Source organism: Phyllostomus hastatus, unplaced genomic scaffold (assembly GCF_019186645.2).
Source record: "Phyllostomus hastatus isolate PE091 unplaced genomic scaffold, TTU_PhHast_1.1 phas_contig_40, whole genome shotgun sequence".
In the NCBI taxonomy this organism is placed as follows: Eukaryota; Metazoa; Chordata; class Mammalia; order Chiroptera; family Phyllostomidae; genus Phyllostomus; species Phyllostomus hastatus.
Genome location: NW_025333872.1, coordinates 89347291 through 89365763, shown reverse-complemented (window position 1 = coordinate 89365763; position 18473 = coordinate 89347291). Strand labels below are relative to the sequence as shown.

General features: G+C 48.8%; 1 protein-coding gene across 1 annotated transcript in view; it reads right to left on the bottom strand.

The window, feature by feature from the left end:
* AKAP12 (A-kinase anchoring protein 12) overlaps nt 1-18473 on the bottom strand; it is an 80245-nt gene that overhangs the window by 30370 nt on the left and 31402 nt on the right. The window contains exon 2 of the mRNA XM_045842835.1: nt 5111-5237. Within this exon, the coding sequence (XP_045698791.1) occupies nt 5111-5237 (127 nt within the window). The remainder of the gene's footprint in view (nt 1-5110; nt 5238-18473) is intronic.

Sequence of the window (18473 nt, the reverse complement as noted above, 5' to 3'; positions counted from 1 at the left end):
GTTAGTGTAACAAAGCCTGTCCATCCGGTTAGCTGGCCCCTACTCTGAGAGCAGTGCCCCCCACCCCGACCCCAACCCCACCCCCGTGGCAAATGCCATTGGCAGAGTGTCCAACTGCTGGTGGAAATGTCCTCACGCTGGGTATGCAAATCATACAAAGCATATGTGAACAAAAATGTCAACAAAAACGTCAAAACCGAGAAGACCACCGCTGTTTATTTGCTCACACAAATACCTACAAAAGTTTTAAATCTAAAATTGGACCCAGACCAAGAGATAATGTTTTAAAACTCCTTTTAAGGCACTTAACTCATAAAAAACCATACAAGCCAAAGACTATAGAACAAATGACAATTTGGGTTGAGAGATTTTTTTTTTTAATCTCTTCAGCAGAAGCAGATTTTCCACAAAACGAATAGCACTCACGCAGCCCCTGTGAACCCCAGGAGTGTCACGCTGTGATAGAACTTTCTAGTCTGGAAAAAGCTGCACTTCTATAGAAGTAGTTTTGATCAATGATAAATCACCTAAAAAGAATTCAAAGGGACTAAATCTTCCAGCCTAAAGTAATTTCTTGTGAATTTTTTTCATTTTAGTTAAGTATTTCTTATTGTATGCTACCTACAAGATGGCCCCTGAAATTAAATAACCTTCAAGCCCCTCCAAAACACACGTATCTGTCCCGGCTCCACAGTTTAGAAAACATTTAGCGGGCTGTTCCCTTTTGCTATCACTTACAGAACATTTACAAGGAACAGGGTTACATCTTCATTACAGGAAGAGGACTGGTTCTGAATTGCCAGTATTTCTGGCTGCAAAAAGAGAGCGAGCAAGCAAGTCAAGGTGTTACTGTAGGTAGTTAGCTAACTATTAATAAGAAAGAGAGCAAAGAGAATTAGACAGTGAGCTTATTAACAAGCTGGGGAGCATGAGCCTGTTTGCTTCACCGGGAAGCTACAGCGTCACACCCCAGGGCATCACAGCAATGCTCCACTGAGGGGATTAACACTCTTCCCTCTCGCCCTCCAGGACTGGATTGTTGGGGGGGCACAAGGGGGAGGTGCTTTACTGAAGAGGCCTGTCAGTCCACCTAGGGGGTGTGGACCTATCAAAAGCCTGTAAAAGCTTGGGAAGTTCATTGGTTCTTTTGAAAAAGCACCTGGTCTGTCCCAAATCCAAGCTAATACAACCCCAGAGGAACAAAGCAGCACGCTCTCTCGATCCCACCCTCTCTCCCTCTCTCTCCCTCTCCCACCCCCCTCCCTCCTACTCTTTCTCTCCCTCCTCTCCCTCCCTCCCCCACCTGGCAATGCACTCCCCCCCCCAGGCATCTGCAGGTTCCCTTCCACCCAGGAACACGCAGCCATGTGGTCAAGCAGCCACTGGGGCCCGCAGAAGATGGCATGGACTCCAAAACACGAAGCTTCACTATGAAGCAGAAACTCTGGACAACAGCTTTTGTTCTGGCCGTGCCGAGGACACAGCTGGACTTCTCTCCCGGCGAGCACAGCAGAGATGGGGCCCTGGAAACCCGGGGCAGCCGTCTCCCCACACAGACCACCTCGCCACACCACAGCCTCCCAGGCATGGGCCCTCGGAAGGCTTGCCTCGGGACCCGGTGCAAGAGCCTGACTCCCACCAACGGCAAAGGTGCGAACATATATTCACGTACGGCTTTGTCTGAATGCTGTCTGTCACTTCAGATGAAAACACTCTGGCAGGGATGCCCCTAGTTCAACAGTTGACCCACGTGCGGCAGGACCAGGTCCGCTGTTGGCCAGTCCCCCCGGGACCACGATAAGTCACTCACATCTCTCCTTCCAGAAGTGGATGGTGGTAGAGACCAAGGTCCCCCAAACTCTCAGTTTTAAGTGTTACATAACAAATGATGCCTTTGTTTACAGGTAGAACGGATTTCTTTAATTATTTCTTATGAAATAATCATAAAATCTAACCACAGGCTATCACTGATGTCAAGAGATAGCCTGACTCTAAAAATATTGTTTAATAATTTAACATAAAGCCCTGGCTGGTGTAGCTCAGTGGATTGTGCATGGGCTGCAAACCAAAGGGTCACCAGTTCAATTCCCAGTCAGGGCACATGCCTGGGTTACGGGCCAGATCCCCAGTACGGGGCGTGGGAGAAGCAACCACACATTGATATTTCTCTCCTTCTCTTCCCCTTTCTCTAAAAATAAATAAATAAAATCTTAAAAAAATAATAATTTAACACAAAGACTCTGTCTGTATGTACCTCACCAGGTAGACAAAACAGGGAGAGGAACCACAAAGCAAGTACACCAAGCTGCCTCAGACAGAGACCCACTCGCCCAAACGAGTAACAGCTCTGCCCAGAACAGTAAGAGCTCGTCCCAAAGGCAGGGCCTCCGGGAATCCGGGAATGTCCCGGCGGTGGCCTCCGCAGCCCTGGGTATGAGTTGGGGGGTAGGGGCCGGTTCTCCAGACAACAAGGCCTTTTAGGGATCTTTTAAAGAACAAAGTGTATGGGTGACCACTCTTCTTGCAAGAGGCATTTGCTTTTGGCTCAGACCCCCAAGGCCAGGGTCAGAAGCCTGGCTGGGTTCAGGGAGAAAATGGAATAATCACAGGGTAGGGAGAGATCACTTTCTCTAACAACAGTGCTGACCCACAGGGCTGAACTGTGAATGAATGAAATCATAACCAGACTGAAGGAAAACAGCCAGACCTCCAGCAGACATGTCCCAGATAAAAGGATTATACGAGACCTCGGGCATCAGCCCTGGTCTCCCTGCTCTCGTCAATCCTGAACAACAGCGTCGGTTGGATAAGAAGCCTGGCCCCGCGCCACCTCCGTGGCACATCTCAGTGACCCCACGTGACCTACTGAACACTGTCTAAGCACCACGCTGCTTTCAGGGCCCTACCACCCAGCTGTTCTCCCTTCCGGGCTTCCACCCCACCCTTTGCTGAGTCCATGACTCCAGTAGGTGAGTCTGTGGACGTGCCCCGCACAGGAACAGCACGGTGGTGATAAGCTCATCCTCAGCAGCGTGCCGATGTGGCTTTGAATCCCAAAAACTCAATCAACCTACCTCACAGCGTTGCTGTAACTTTTCAGGGCTGCAGCGCACCAAAGGCACAGTTCCGAGACCCGAATAAAAACTTGTGACGTGTTGGCTGTTGTTGTTCTCGCTTCGGCAGCATCCCTCGCCTCCACGAATCCTACACCATCCTCGCCTCAGCCCCCAGCTCTTACCCGACCCTCTGACCCCAAACGATTGTTCTGCCTGAACCTGGAGCACCTCTCGCCTCTTGCAAAATTCCTTAGATCGCCACCACGTCTTAACCTTATTTTTACGGGATGTGTCCTTCCGTAGACTGGCCTCCCGTCTCCCCTGATGACAAGCACCGTAGGTGGTGGACCCATCTTCCCCAAAGCACCCAGCACCCTGCACTTGGCCACGGGAGACCCCCAAACTGCTGTGGTGTGGTTGGATTCGGAAGTTAACACAAGGAGGACAAAGTGTGGGGCCTTGGAATTTGAGGTGGACCGTTGCAATGATGTTTACGGAAATTATCTGAAACTCTCACACTAGGTCACGCCAAGTCCTCCCCCTGTGAGACTGTACGCATTTCTAACTTCAGGGTGCGCCCACGCTGCTGCATGAAGATCGGTAGTGAAGGGCTTCAAAGCAAGGCTCCCGGCATGCCACTCCGGCATGAGGGTTATTGTGAGCTGGAGGCAGTCAAAACCCCACGGATTCAGGGAAACGTCTTGACCCCCACCCTCAACTGTGTCCGGCTCTCCACTAACTTACAGTGGGGAGGGGCCTGTACCCAGCAGAGATTCCTTTTTACCTAAGAAACTCGCCTACGTAACAGAGGGGAGCATCTTCCCCTGCCCCCCCCCCCGACCCCAAACATCTCAGCCTCCCCGAGAATGGCCTTCTTCCGCTCTGTATCTCCAGACCCCCACCCCCTCCTCAGCTCGGGAGCTTGGATAAGGCTCAACGACCGGCTGCCTCTTGGGTCTCCTGTCCTTGCGCCCCCACCCCGTATGTCAGTAATTAAATTTGTTTTCTCCTGTGAATTTGTCATGTCATTTCGTCTGACCAGCCGAAGAACCTACAGGGAAAGAAAGGAAAAACTTCCCGCCCTCACAGCTTTATGGGGACGCCGGCTCCATGTGTTGGAAGCACCTCATCGAACCCCGGCAACGGCCAGGGCTCCCTCTGCTTTGAACCCTCTCCTTTCAGAGGCCTTTCCCGTGCAGTTGTCTTGGTCACGTGACACATAGTAAGAGTCAGTTTACTGGGCGCCAAATCATCAACTTATGTATCTCCAATAGTGGCTGTTAAATTCTCCCTTCATTTAGGATTAAAGAGAACGGTGAAAACGGACCTCCAGGATGGGGCAAGGTTCTTCTTCAACGTGTGGCCCTTCGCACGAGACCTACTGGTCAAGGTGCTTGATTCCGCGCCGCAGGTGTGGCTCTCCCCACACTCCACGCGGGCCGACACCGAACCACGGGCAGTGTGGTGAAAGGGGCGCTTTCCCACGACCACTCCTCCAGGGCTTCAAGGCTCCGGAGCTACAAACACGCAGCACATCACAGGGGCAAGGAGAGGCGTGCGCCCTGAAACGCGCATCACCAGGAAAACCTACCCGTGTGTCAGGGGGCCAGTCTTTGGGGCGGGGGGGGAGGGGGGGGGCGGACCAGCTCTCAAAGCAACCACAACCCCAGCGTTTCCAACAAGGATTCACATGGGGCACGAGACAAGTAGTTGGGACAAGGCAACAGTGAAAAGACAAAAACCAAAAAAACAACAGCAGGTTGCAGAAAAGGACGGTCTAAGAAAGGAAACATGACCTCACTTCCTGTCCCCCGAGGACCGGTATAACTTCCCAGCCTAAGCGCAGGGCCTGCACAAATGGTCAGATAAATACTTCCTTTTGTAACCGATTCACTGCGCTTGTTGTCAACATCCCCCCCCCCAAACGCCCCCAGGGAGGATGACAGTATATACTTTCTGCCCAGACCTGTGTTTATTCTTCAGCTCACATCCACTGCAGATGCGGTTCGCCCTCGGGCCCCTGGTCTGGCCCACAGCCTGGAAAGGTGGCTTACCCTCTGTGACAATGACTTCCTCCTCCTCCTCCTCCTCCTGGCCATGCAGGGCTCCCTCCTGGAGGCTGAGCTCTCCGGGCTCAGCCAAGCCGTTGACGGCGGACAGCTGACCATTCTTCTGCAGGAGCTATGGGGAAGACAAAACTCACTTTCAGTCTTCACAGCCAAGTTAGAGACACTGGAACTTCAAGAAAAACAGATCACTTAGAGGAGAAATAGGGAGAAACAGAGGGTCGGTGACAGTGAAGATTTAAGTCTTTTATTCACCTGAATGACCCAGCCACCTTACAGAAGGTACCAGGAGCTGCTGTCAGGCAGACAAGGCTTTGTATCCGTGTAGCTGTGCACGCCACCCATTCGTGCACCCCAACGCCATTCGTGACTCACGCCCCCCACTGTCCCGGGGCTCGGCTGAGATATGACAAACAAGGAACGCGTCCCGTGTGGCCCCCACCGCGTGGAGCTGACGAACTGACGTGGAAGCCAGACTTCTCTAAATATCTTTTACCTTAAAATAATGTTCCCTCGTGATTAGAAGTTAAGCCTATCTGACTAGAATATGCATAAGGGACAATGTGCCTTTCTCAAGGTACAGAGCAGACAGTTGAAAAAATACACAAACGGTCAGGAAGGAGGAATGCATGGAACAAGTGACAATACACAGCAGGCCCTCACCTAGGCTGGGGGGCCGGGGTAGGGGGGCTCCTCGGGGGAAGTGGAGGTAACCCTGAGATCTGAGTTGCCAGGCAAGCAAGGGGCGTCTGAGACAAGGGGAAAGGGGTGCAGAGAAGAGGGGCAGGTGGAAAGGCCCCTTGGTTCAAAGGCCAGCCTATCCAGAGTGAACAAGAAGGAAATACGGAATGCGTGTTTTTACGGTCATTGTTTTCCCTTTAAAAAGTATCACTGAAATAGTCATCTGCAATCTCCCCCATAGAATATAGCGTGTGCAATCGAGGTCATCAGCTGCAAAAACTGTAGACCTATAGACATGCCCGCAGGCCATTTTTTAAATCCTGCGAGTATGAGTAAAAAGTTTCAAGCCAAATAAAAATAGCACAATAACCTGGAGGAACCTAAAGATGTCAACAACGTTTTATAGTTCATATGGTTTTCTCATTTGTCTCAACACCGACGTAGCAGGTGCTGGTGTCCCCACTTTCCGGATGAGCGCCCTGAGGCGCGAGGCCAGGGCGGAGCAGCGGGTGGACTGGACGAGGTCCCGCCGCTCAGGAACGGGGCCGGCCGTGGCCTGAAGGCCAGGACTCACCCCTGACAAGCCCCAGGGTTTTTCCACGACACGAGCTGTTGAAGGAGCTGTTGCTACATGCGATGATAAAATGCCTGCAAGAGCATTCCACGGTCTCCAGCCCTGCCACTCCAAAGAAACCTCAAAGCTCAACACCCCCCTTGGCAGCCTTCCACGGCGCCGACAGGCCAGCGGAGCACATGGGCCAAATCGCTGACTTCCATCAGGGCCTGGAAGGGCCAGCGGGTTCAAGACAGTCCACCCAGGAGGCTGCAACTGCGCTAAAGTGGTTTCACCTGGCCACTCCCCGCACCCAGCAAAGCTGCCCTTCAGCGGCCTGAGCTGCTCCTGAAATGATGCCACGGGGCTGGAATACTCATGCTTGGCTTCCGCAGGCCCAGGCTGAGTCCATTTACTAGACAGAACGCTCGGATCACATTTCCACTTAAAGTCTTCTCTTACCGAACTCTGCAAGATGGGACTTTCACATGAAACCCAACGACAAAAGCAAGGGCGGAGGGGGGGCCCTCCACAATTTTATCAGCTTATGAGCAAAAAACATCAGTGATTAAGAGTATTTTAACTAGCCCTGGCTGGTGTAGCTCAGTGGATTGAGCTCAGGCTGCGAAACAAAGTGTCACAGGTTCGACTCCCAGTCAGGCCACATACCTGGGTTGCAGGCCATGACCCCCAGCAACCGCACGTTGATGTTTCTCTCTCTCTCTCTTTCTCCCTCCCTCCCCTCTCTAAAAAATAAATAAAGTCTTTAAAAAAAGAGTATTTTAACTAAATATCACTAGTTACATGCACAGGTTAGACTTATATTTGATTAATAACATGAAGAGCTAGGAGAGGAAAGCAAGAAACGTATCATCATAGGATGCCCAGGAACCCAATGAATCTTAACCCTGAAAACTGGTGGCACATAGACCATAATGCGGCAACTAAAATAAGAAACGTGTAGTAAATGTTGGCCCTGGTTTAGGAACCACAGCTCTGACGTCTGACAGAGTTTGCAGTTCTACACAGTTTCTATGAATCTCAAAAGATTTCTCATAATTCTTTGTGAATTATCAAACCCGAGGTATCTTCAGTGAGAGTCATATCAAGTATCTTTAAACATGAAGGATCGCCCTGGCTGGCGTAGCTCAGTGGATTGAGCGCGGGCTGCGAAACCAAAGTGTCGCAGGTTCGATTCCCAGTCAGAGCACATGCCTGGGTTGCAGGCCATGACCCCCAGCAACCACACATTGATGTTTCTCCCTCTCTCTCTCTCTCTCTCCCTCCCTTCCCTCTCTGAAAATAAATAAATTTTTAAAATCTTAAAAAAAAACCATGAAGGATCTTACAAGACACAGGTACAAACTTTCCTGTACGCTTAGAAATGGCAGATGTATATAATGAAGTAGATTAGACGATGTAAATAAAAGGAGTCTTAAAAACCGAGCTCACCTGCCAGCCCTCCTTATATCTGAAGTGTGGTAAGTGAATCCTGGGTTAGTCATTCCCAGCGACCTCAGGGCAACTGCCTCTCCTTCAGGAAGGCATTTGATGACTTGACTTCAGTGACAGGCAATTTATGGCGGTGACAGTGTTAAAATTGAGTTTGGGGACGATCTCAGCATACGCGCAGCTTGGGTCTGGCAAGTGTACCCAGGCTGTGACCCCACCCACGGGTGAGGTCTCCCGTGAGCATTCAGAGTCCGCGACACATCAACCCCCACACAAAAATGGGACTTCACTCCTAGCCACACTCAAGCCATTTTTACCATTCTGTGTTTCACTTAGAGGTGCTTTTCACAAAACCTCATCTGTTCTCGAGGATGGATCATGAACTTTTTCCCATGCCACAAAAAGGGGCGCTTCTTTTCCTTTTCTCCCGACCCCAACCACCTAAACAATTCATATTATTGCTAAGGCTGCCCATGCCTCTCCGAGTTATCAATACAGGAAGGTCACCCCAAATCATAAGAAACCTAACCCACGCTCCTTAACATTTGAGGCCCTTTCTGTCTTTTCTGTGTCTATAAAGGCACATGTATATTCTTTTAAAACTAAAAACAAAAATGGAGAATACACGCTTTTTATAACCTAATTGCTTCACTAAATGCATTGTGGATGCATTTCTTCGGGGTTTTTCCTTTTCTGTTCTCTTTTCCATGTCTTCATCAGTAATCAATACACACGTATCTGGCTCGCTGTCGGCCATTCTCTCAAAAGTTATGTTTTTGGGGATGGGAACTCGACTTGAAAGACTCGCTCCTTGCACTCAAAGACGTAGCCAGCACCAGGAAACCTGTTTTCCCACCGGATTTGCGCTTCAAAGAGGGTGAACGCCTCCTCTGAGCAAATCAAAACCCTCCGTGGTTCCAAGCTTACGTCCTTCGAGTAGGTCAGCCAGAGTTTATTCCCGTGGTGTATTACCACATTACAACTAAAAAAAGTTTTTGAAGAGAGATCTCAAATGCTTCCAGCACTTTCCTCGCATTCCTGCAAGAACAAGAACCGAGCGTCTCGCACATGGCCGCCAGGGCACCGCAGGAGCACGGCCACGCTGGGGGTCCTGCTTCCTCCTGCGCGGCCGTCAGAGGGGGTCCAGCTCCCGAGCGAAGGAGCAAAACGGAGGCGCTCCTGACGGCTGGCGGGGCGCCGGGGAGGCGGAGGGGAGCCCGCTGAGGCCACTGTGCTCACCCCAGAAGCGGTGCCCCCAGCTTCTCCCTCTCTCCGGGTGACAACGCAGGTGGGAGTAGCCCGGGGTCCCACAGTCCAGGGGGCATACAGGCTCTGAGCACACGACGCACCCCGACTCCGGCGGCGGCCCCCACGACACAGAACCTTGAAGTGGCTGTAGGAACCAGAACCTTGTGACTGTGACAAGGAGACACACACACACACAATTAGAATAAAACCGATTATCCGGAAGGAACTTTAAATCCAGGACAAGATGTGTAAAGAAAACTCTTCAGTGTGTTTTCTTCCTCCTAACCGAAAGTGTTTTGAGAGTAAACCTTCAAAAAAGTCAAACAGAAATCAGAGGCTAAATCAGTACACGACATCTTTGGAGAAGAATTTTGAGTGTGCACACCCACGGGCTCCGCTGTCCATTCGAACAGGCGTGGCTTTACATGCGTGTGCAAATGCCGGTGCAAAGACGTGCAGTTTGTAACAGCTACAACGGGCAGTGCCCGCCAGGGGAGGGGAAGAACGAAATTTTGAGACGTCCATATAATCGCCCTGAGAGGAACGAGGTACATCTGGACACACTGCTGTCCCCAGCTGAAGTGGAAAAAAGAGCAAGTTGCTGAGAATGTTTGAATCCTTTATGACTCCTTTAAAATAAAACAAAAACAACTCACAGGGAGGGAGGGAACGAGGGGTAGAGTGCTAGCTCCAAGGTTTACAGAAGCATGAAAAAAAAGTCAGGAATCACACATCCCAACTCTTTAACAACGGCTGCCTCTGTGGAATAGCTGTTTGCTTGTGTCCTTTGGAGCGGGTTTGGGTAAGAGACATGGTGTTCTTTCTGTTCACTCTATCACTATAAAGGTAGAAAAGGCATTGAACCCTAAAGCCCATGAGCTCTGACGCTGTGAGCATGCCTAAGAACCTGACTTTCCAGGGTTCGTAAGTCTTAGGACAACACGGAGGGACCACAGAATACCATGCTATGCGAAATAGCAAGACAGTCAGAAAGAAATAGCAATCACAGGCTTTTTCATTCACGTGTGGGACATAAAACTGAAAGTAACAAATGAACAAACAGCAAAACACTCACCAACACAGACTGTGCTGTGGTCACCAGAAGGAAGGGGGGGAGGGGGTAAAGCATAAAGGGGTCACACATGTGGTGACACCAGGTGATCTGACTCTGGGCAGTGGGTGAACGCTGTAGCATACAGATCACGTATCACAGACACGTGCACCTCCCACGGACACAGACGTCTGTGTGGTGAAGGCTGGCGGTGGGGGGCAGGGCTTGGAGGCCAGGTGGAGCGGGACAGAGGAAGGGAAATTGAGAAATTGCGGGATACCTGTAATAGTGTCAACAATAAAAAGGTACACTGGAAACTTCTATAACCTTATTAACCAATGTCCTATCAACAAATTTAATAAAAAATCAATGTACACTCGAAACCTATAATCTTATTGACCCCTGTCACCCCAACACATTTAATTTATAAAAAAGGAGAAACATCAATCTTTTCAGGTCTGCTGAGCCTAAGGAGCAAACCGCCCTCAGGGAGCTTTAACTCCAGGTCCAGCCCTCTCCAAAGGGGATCAGCGTATGAGCGTCCTCAGGCAAGCCATTCATCAAAACCACAGCCGAGCTGAGAATACCACCACCGTTCAGAGGCTCCCGATACATTAACACCTGCATTGTGTCCTCATTTCACAAACATGTTTATGCACAGCTGCTCATGTAAGCCTCCGCCTTTGGGAGGATTCCGCCTGCTATCACCATCCCAGCGGCGGAAGCAGAGCACTGCAGCTCCGCCCCCGGAGCGGCAGGGTCGGCGAGGGAGGCCAGAACTCCAACCAGGTGAGCTGAGGCGAGGGAGGCCAGAACTCCAACCAGGTGAGCTGAGCCGCGGTGCGGTCTCAATGCTCCGCCTCAGGCCCGAGCCGCTTAGGAGCAGAGTCGCTGACTCGGGAAACCAGCAGCCCACCCTCTTCACAAAAACTGGCACAGGCCATAGGATGGGCGTTTCTGTCCCCACGACGACGCCCACCATCCCAGCTGATGTGCAGCGCCAACAAGTTTTCCCTTGAACCTGGCTGTCGTTTACAGAACACTAAGAGAACTGCTTCCAGAGGTGTTGGAAAACGAACTGGAAGAGTTGCTTTAAAAGTAACCATCACATTTCAAACGAATCATTTCTAAGCAGACACCTTTGTAAAATCCAAATCTAAACAGGGCACAAAACTTTAGGGCAGAGAACAAGGTACAGAAGAGGAGATGCTTTAGTTAATTCAATGAAATTGATCTGATCCCTATAGATAAGGTTACTTCAAAACAAACAAAAAAAAATTCAAAAGGAAAGAAAAGATACACAAAAAACTACCTTAAAATGCAAAACAACTGTAAGTACCCAGAATTGGGGGGGGGGGGTACAGCCTAGCTTGTGGGCATTGAAAGTGGTACCTACAAAGCATATGTAATGGTGTGGAGATGTATTTTATGTCATCATATTAAATTTAAAAAGCAAACTAAACACATGTACACAGAATGATCACAAGTACATACAAGAACATACTGTAAAACAGCAACTATATTACCAAACTGCTACTATCACAACATACCAAATCATCACTGGGAAGGGAACTAAGATTATTTAATATCCTTCAATTTTCTACTTCTCTGTGTTTTGTTGTTTACCTAATTGACATGATTACTTTTACAATTAATTGGGTGGTGGGGAAGCTTTTCCTTCACGAGTTATTTCATTTGAGTTTGTTTATTCTGAGTATGGGCAGGAAACAGTTAAGCAAGGGAAGCATTTTAATTCTAACTTCTACCAGTCCCATGAATTTTCATGGAAAAATAGAACTGCTTTAAGATAAAAACTGAATGGTAAAATCGTATTTCAGGAGCTTTTTTTTTTTATGCAAACCAAATCCTAGTCACTCAACCCTGGGGGGCATGAGCTCACAGCAGACTAGCAGAGTGGGCGCTGGGTACTCCGGTGCCGCGAGACTGAATCCAAATCTGGGATTTGATCGTCCTCCCCCCATGTCACAGGCGGTAACTCCAGGCCAGCAAACGGGAGGTTATAGACTGTCCTCAGGTTTGTGTTGGGGGCTTGGAAGGAGGCAGCATCGGATCTGAGACAAGGAGATCCAGCATCATTAGAGCTCTGAAGGGGGAACGCACGCCTTACTATCTCCATCACAGGCACTCAAAGCTGTGGCTCAAGACTCAGTCAAGTGGCCGTGACCTTGGAGCAGACTGTCACAACAAGAGGAACCTGTGGCTGGAGGGGTGTGGCCTTTTCTGTCTTGGGTACAGGATTGGTTTGACCCTCAGGTAGCAAAAGTCATGCTACTGTGGGAATGGGACCGTAATGACACCCCACCCCTGGCCCCCGACACACCCACACACAGCCGCACAGCCCCTGGTTGTGGTGAGAGCCCACCTGCCAACATCACTGGAAAAGTTCACCATCTTACGGCTGAGGACTTCCCTTACACAAGTCAAATTCATACCTCTAGGACCACGCTGTCCAGACAGCAAACATCCAGGCAATGGGAAGAATATTTCCTTTCCCCTCTTATTTAAACACCAGCACACAGAAAATGGTCCAATGGATGTTTAGGTTTCTAGGAACCCGCAGCACCTAGAAGGGAGGCCCCATGTGGGAAGCGACCCACCAGTGACACTCCACCAGTGATCCACACAGCAGGAGCTGCGGCCGGTCCAGGGCCCTCCGTCCTGAGGGAGCTGGGCCGGCTCTGGAGTCCCTCCGTGCCCCTCCCACGCGGCCATGCTCGCCCACAGGCGCACCCCGCCTGAGACGCAGACGTGCAACATCAGGGAGACGTCAGCGCTAAAATCGTTTTAAAAGCTTTCTTTTAGATTCTAAAAAACTACTGTGAGTTCTGTGATGTGTGATATAACAACATGGTTATATCATTTTCTAAAGTCCTCAGGTCTTGAAGAGCTAAACTGATGGCTCTACCGATGACATAGCTTGTGCGTTTTAAAATAAATAAAATATGAAAATTAAAACTAGACAAAGTAAGACTGGCAAAATGTTGATTACAGTTGAAGCTGCGGGATGGGTACATGGGGTTCATTCCACTCTTCCCTACTTTCGCATATGCGTTGACATTTTTCAGAATTAAAATTAAAAAAAATAAGTCTTCTTGAAGAGAAGCTCCTCACAGTTTAACTTTGGGGTACAGTCAAAATCTGTAAAATCCAGAACACGTCAAAACTGTCAGCAGGATACTTTAACTGTTTCGTGGTTTAGACAGTAAAATGGTTCATCCCTTGGTAATGATCTAATTCCTAATTAGCCTAAGGCATACAGTGAGCGGTGCTATGGCAATCTTTATATAGTAAGGAAGATGCATTTATATTCCATGCATTTAAAAGAGATGTAAGGCAAGCCACAGATGAAAAATATGAGGAGACCTTTTAACTTGCAAGCTTTTCAAAGAGACAGAATATGCACCGCACATCGGGGTTCAGAGGTCCTGTCCGCACGCTGAGCCAGAAGCTCTCTCGGACCACAGGACGCCGAGAAGAGTGTGCACCCCGGGTCGGGAGTGAGGCTCACGACCAGTGAACACACGAAGCCCTCATCTCTGAGAAGCTGACCCATGGAGGTCCCTTTCCGACCCCAATCTGCCTCCGGAAGCCGCCGACAGACCCTCCTGGAAGTGCGGCAGCTCTCCCCTCCTGCCTACGCACGCCCTGAAGCCTCAGATCTTTCCATAAAACCCCTGCTTGTTTTACATCTCACGCGACTTCTTTCCAGTCCGATATTCTGCAAAATACAACCGGCGAACAAGAACCTCCTGACGGGTGACGCTGCTTCCAGCACGACTGCGTGAGTCTGAAGGGCCCAGGAAGCGGGGCGGGCACCCCGTCCCCACCCTGCGGAGTCGCTGTGCTCCCCGGCCCGTACAGTGAGACCCACACCCAGTCCTGCTAGCTGCCGGGCCCCTCCGTGTGCCACACCATATGTCACCCTGCGGGCCTTCACTTCGGAGACGGGACACGGAGCCCACCGTGCTGTGCGGCCAGGCCGCGGCCCCCAGCCCGCTGCCAGGACCGAAAACGACTCACCGAAAGGCAACACTCAAACCAAGTTCACACCTGACTGGCTAAGAACCATCTCTGTTGTGCTCCATTAATTTAATTAAATCCTAGCGGAACAGATTCTAATGTTCAGAATACAAAAATCAATCTTATCTTCCCTTTGAAATGGCAACACTCACTGTATAAGGGAAGTTTCTGGAAGAGTCTCTGCACTGTACATGAGCTCGTGGGGCCCTAGAAGCCACGCGGTGCAGGGTGGCTACGCACCGGATAGCCTCCGGTCGCTGTGTGCGACTCCCTGGTTTCTCGAAGTTTCCGGTGGAATTCATGAGAAACTCAGACTCGTTACTCCAGACATGAGAGAAAGAATGAAAGCTAAGAGAGAGCCACTGAAATCACTGGTTTGTTTTTAGCGTGCAAAATTAATTTTCAGCTCACCTGAGTAACATTCCAATATTCAAACTGTTGAGTGTCTCAGAGAATAATATCACAGATTACATACTTACATCCCAAAGGACACTGGCTACTAAAGGTGAACTCATTTTATCAAGAACGTTGTCTACAGCAGCCCTGGCTGGCGTAGCTCAGTGGATTGAGCACAGGCTGCGAACCAAAGTGTCGCAGGTTCGATTCCCAGCCAGGGTACATGCCTGGGTTGCAGGCCATGACCCCCAGCAACCGCACATTGATGTTTCTCTCTCTATCTCCCTCCCTTCCCTCTCTAAAAATAAAATAAATGAAATCTTTAAAAAAAAAAAAAAAAGAACATTGTCTACAGCCCTAACCAACGTGGCTCAGCTGGTTGGATGCAGTCCTCCAAAGCGAAAGGTCACCGTTTGATTCCCAGTCAGGGCTCATGCCTCAGTTATGGGGCCGGTCCCTGGTCGGGGTGTGTACGAGAGGCAACCAGTCAGTGTTTCTCTCACACATCAATGTTTCTCTCTCTCTTTCTTCCTCCCTCCCCCTGTCTCTAAAAATAAACAAAATCCTTTCAAAAAATAGTATTGTCTTATAAATGAGGCCTCTACATTTTAAAGATCAGCTTTTTTCCCAAACCAATATCCAAAAATATTAGTACTACACCAGGTGTACCAATACCATTAAACCAGGTATTCTCTCGGAAATGTTTTGTGCTCCAATTAGTTTGGGGAAACTCTGGTGTAGACAAAGGTAAGCAGATTTTCTTGGACTTTGGAGACTCATTCAAGTGCATTCTGAACCTCTAAGAAGGAGGGCCATGTAGCACTTTCTAACATGACTCAGAGAACCCTTTCTGAGCCACAGCTATTAACATCCCCCATAACTAAAGACACCAGGAAAAATGCAATGTGTTTTAACACACAACACTTCAGTCAACTATTGCCCTACTGTAAAAAGTTATAGTTGTTTTTAAAAGTATTAAAACTCCTGGATTCTCTGGGAAAGTACGTAAAAGAAAACCAAGAGCTCTAAATCCAGAGAGGCGGGAGATCAACCATGCTGATTTCAGGCAAAGGGAATTTATAAGATCTCTGCTTGAGATGTAGGAAATAAAAGGCACCACCTACTAACAACAGCAATTCACCGCGTGAAGGTGGTCTACCAGAAGTCCGTGAAATGCCTACCTTGGGATGTTGGGAACCCCCATGACATTTAGGTCCACATTGAACTTAGGAGAGAGAGATGCTCTATAAATACAACTGTAGAAACCTGTGAATCCCAGGCCAAGCCTCTGACACCATCAGCATCCTCCTCTAGGTGGAAACTCTACTTAGGTATCGCAGGACACAAGCCGTTCTTGTTCCACACCCCAAATGTGCCACCTAACTCTCCTGGTTAAGAATCACCACTACTCACCTTCATGGAATCAAAAAGGAACCTGAAGAGGTGCACCGAACTTGAAGAACTGTATTCTTCCTCGACTTGCCTTAAACCAAGGAAACGCATTCCTAGTTACAGTACGCTGGATCAGTGATACAAGCCAGCTAACACAGATCTTGCTCCGTGAACCGAGGTTGACCTGGGGTGTCTGCTTGGGGGAGAAGACTAAGCAACCAACACTTCAAACAGCTTTTGTGTTAAGAACAGGAGACAAGCTCCTCTCTCACATTACCCACGCTCTTCTTAAACTCCAAAACAATGCTCATGTTCCATGTTTACAGGAAAAGGAAGCACCTAAGATTGACCGGTTTACTTATTTGACATTGGGCCCCCCTCCATGGGTGGGGCCTTCAGCTTGTCAAGATCTTGTCTATAGATCTTGTCAAGTTGGACACTTCAGGACACAGACCTCAGAGCTCATGAATGTCTAAGACAAGCTATTTTCCCCCCTTGTGAGTGGCTGCACCTATAAGACGTACAGGGCAAGTCAACCTCCACCTTGACTTTGTAAGGACTCTACAGACCCCAAGTGCAAAATATTCCTGGGAAGACAACAACGAAAATGAGTAGCTCAGAAGCACAAGTTTGTGTTCTAAGACATTCCTGACCATTGTCATGCCTGGTTCCTTTTGAGTCCCTGCACCAGCAAGTTCATAGTAAGTACCATCTGTGGTCCATGCAGAAGTCAAGATCCCAATTCCCACTCAATCCCCGCACACCACGTCACCTTTAAGTAACTACTCCCTCATTAAGTGGTTGCTTCTCTCAAAGGGATCTGCATTTGGTAGCGAAATACTCACATCACATACCTGCTTAAGAATTTGATAATATAAAATATTTTGATATCCACTGTGTGCCACAGAAAGGCTAAATAGTTTCTTAGGCTGGCGGATAAATAATTTTGACAAAAGTTGGAAAGCAGCATCATCTCAAGTAAACTTTAGATGTTAAGGATCAAAAAATTCTGGATGCTAATGTTACTTCCTCCAATCAAAGACGTGTCCCCAAGCCACGGTATGAGACACCTCACCACAGAGAGAGTCAGTGAGGAGAAATGTATAGAGCCCAAACTGGGCGCGTCAACCTCCACTCTCCAAAACAGGATGCGCATGCGGGTTTGAATAAAGCTCCAGTGGCAGAAGCCCATCACCTATTTAGAAGAGAGAAGGTAGATACAGGAAAGGGGGAGACACCAGAACATCTCTTATAAGAAGCTCTTCTCCCATCCTAAGAAGTGTTTATTTTGCTCATTTGTTGGTTGGTTGGTTGGTTGGTTGGTTGGTTGTTTTAAGCACCCCACCAACCCCCCTGCAGATTCTACATCCTGGTGATGAGTGCAATACAGGGAGATGGGAACAGAAGCTTACTCCCAATGCCACCCAAACAGGCAACATATTATTTAATTAGGAGGGTAATTGAGCTGACTGTCAAAGTTAAATAACATATACTATCAGTATGTAAATTTAGTGACTATACTATTTTTGACCCACATTGCTTAAAATGACTGCTGATTTTTTTTTTAAATCCAGTCAGAATTCTTCCATCACCCAGGTGTTCCCTCCCTACGTCTGTGCTCCATCTGATTGAGAAAGAAAACGAACAAGCAGCATCGTTTGTCCTATTTCCAGCAGAATGAGCTTAATTTGCAAAGATGGCCCATCTAAGTTAATGTGCTTTAACCAAGAATAACTATTGTGATTCTATCATGTTCTACTCCAAATATTTCTAGCACAATCACGGGAACACTTCAGAAACAGAACAGAAAAGCAGCCAATTGCTAACCCACAAAGAGCCGTGCTCTGTTTGCTAAAGAGCATCCACAGCTCCCAACGCTGAATTCTAAGCCACTTCTCCATTGATTAAGTGTCTGCCTCACATCTGCTGCTTTCTGACACCTGCTAGGTCGGGGTTCCACTGCCAGAACCTCTCCCACCGAAGCTGTTAGGATGGAAGGCGGTGGGCAAGGAAGGAAGGGGAGGGGGTCAGCGAGAGCTATATTAAGCCATCCTGAGGGACTTCCAGAAATGCCTCCTTCTTTGTGAAAAACAAAGTGCAAAAAAAAAAAAAGTTCCCAATGCACCATGGCAGGAATCATTTAAGAAAGTTATTAAACATTCAGCTCTGATAATGGCCTTGCAGAGGCCGTTTTGGAGAATCCATTTAGGGTTGGTGGATGGTTAATAGCAGAATTAAAATGATAAACTGAAATGGGCTCCTCTGACGCGTGTGCTTAGCTCAGCACTCCCTGGAATGCCAACGGCCTGCAGGATGCCAAAGCAAAGTGACGGGAGCCCAGGCCTGCAGCTCCTGGGGCGCAGCCAGTGTTTATCGGTAAGTCTGGTGTGAGCAACGCAAGGACTTGGTCTAGGGCCCCTGATTCATAAAAGGCAGGTCGTGGTGGGACCCTTCCCTTAACGGGTAAAAATGCTCCAGTGCTTCTGTGGAGCCAGCAGAGCACCATGCGATGAAGGGACGAGCACGCTCTAAAATTA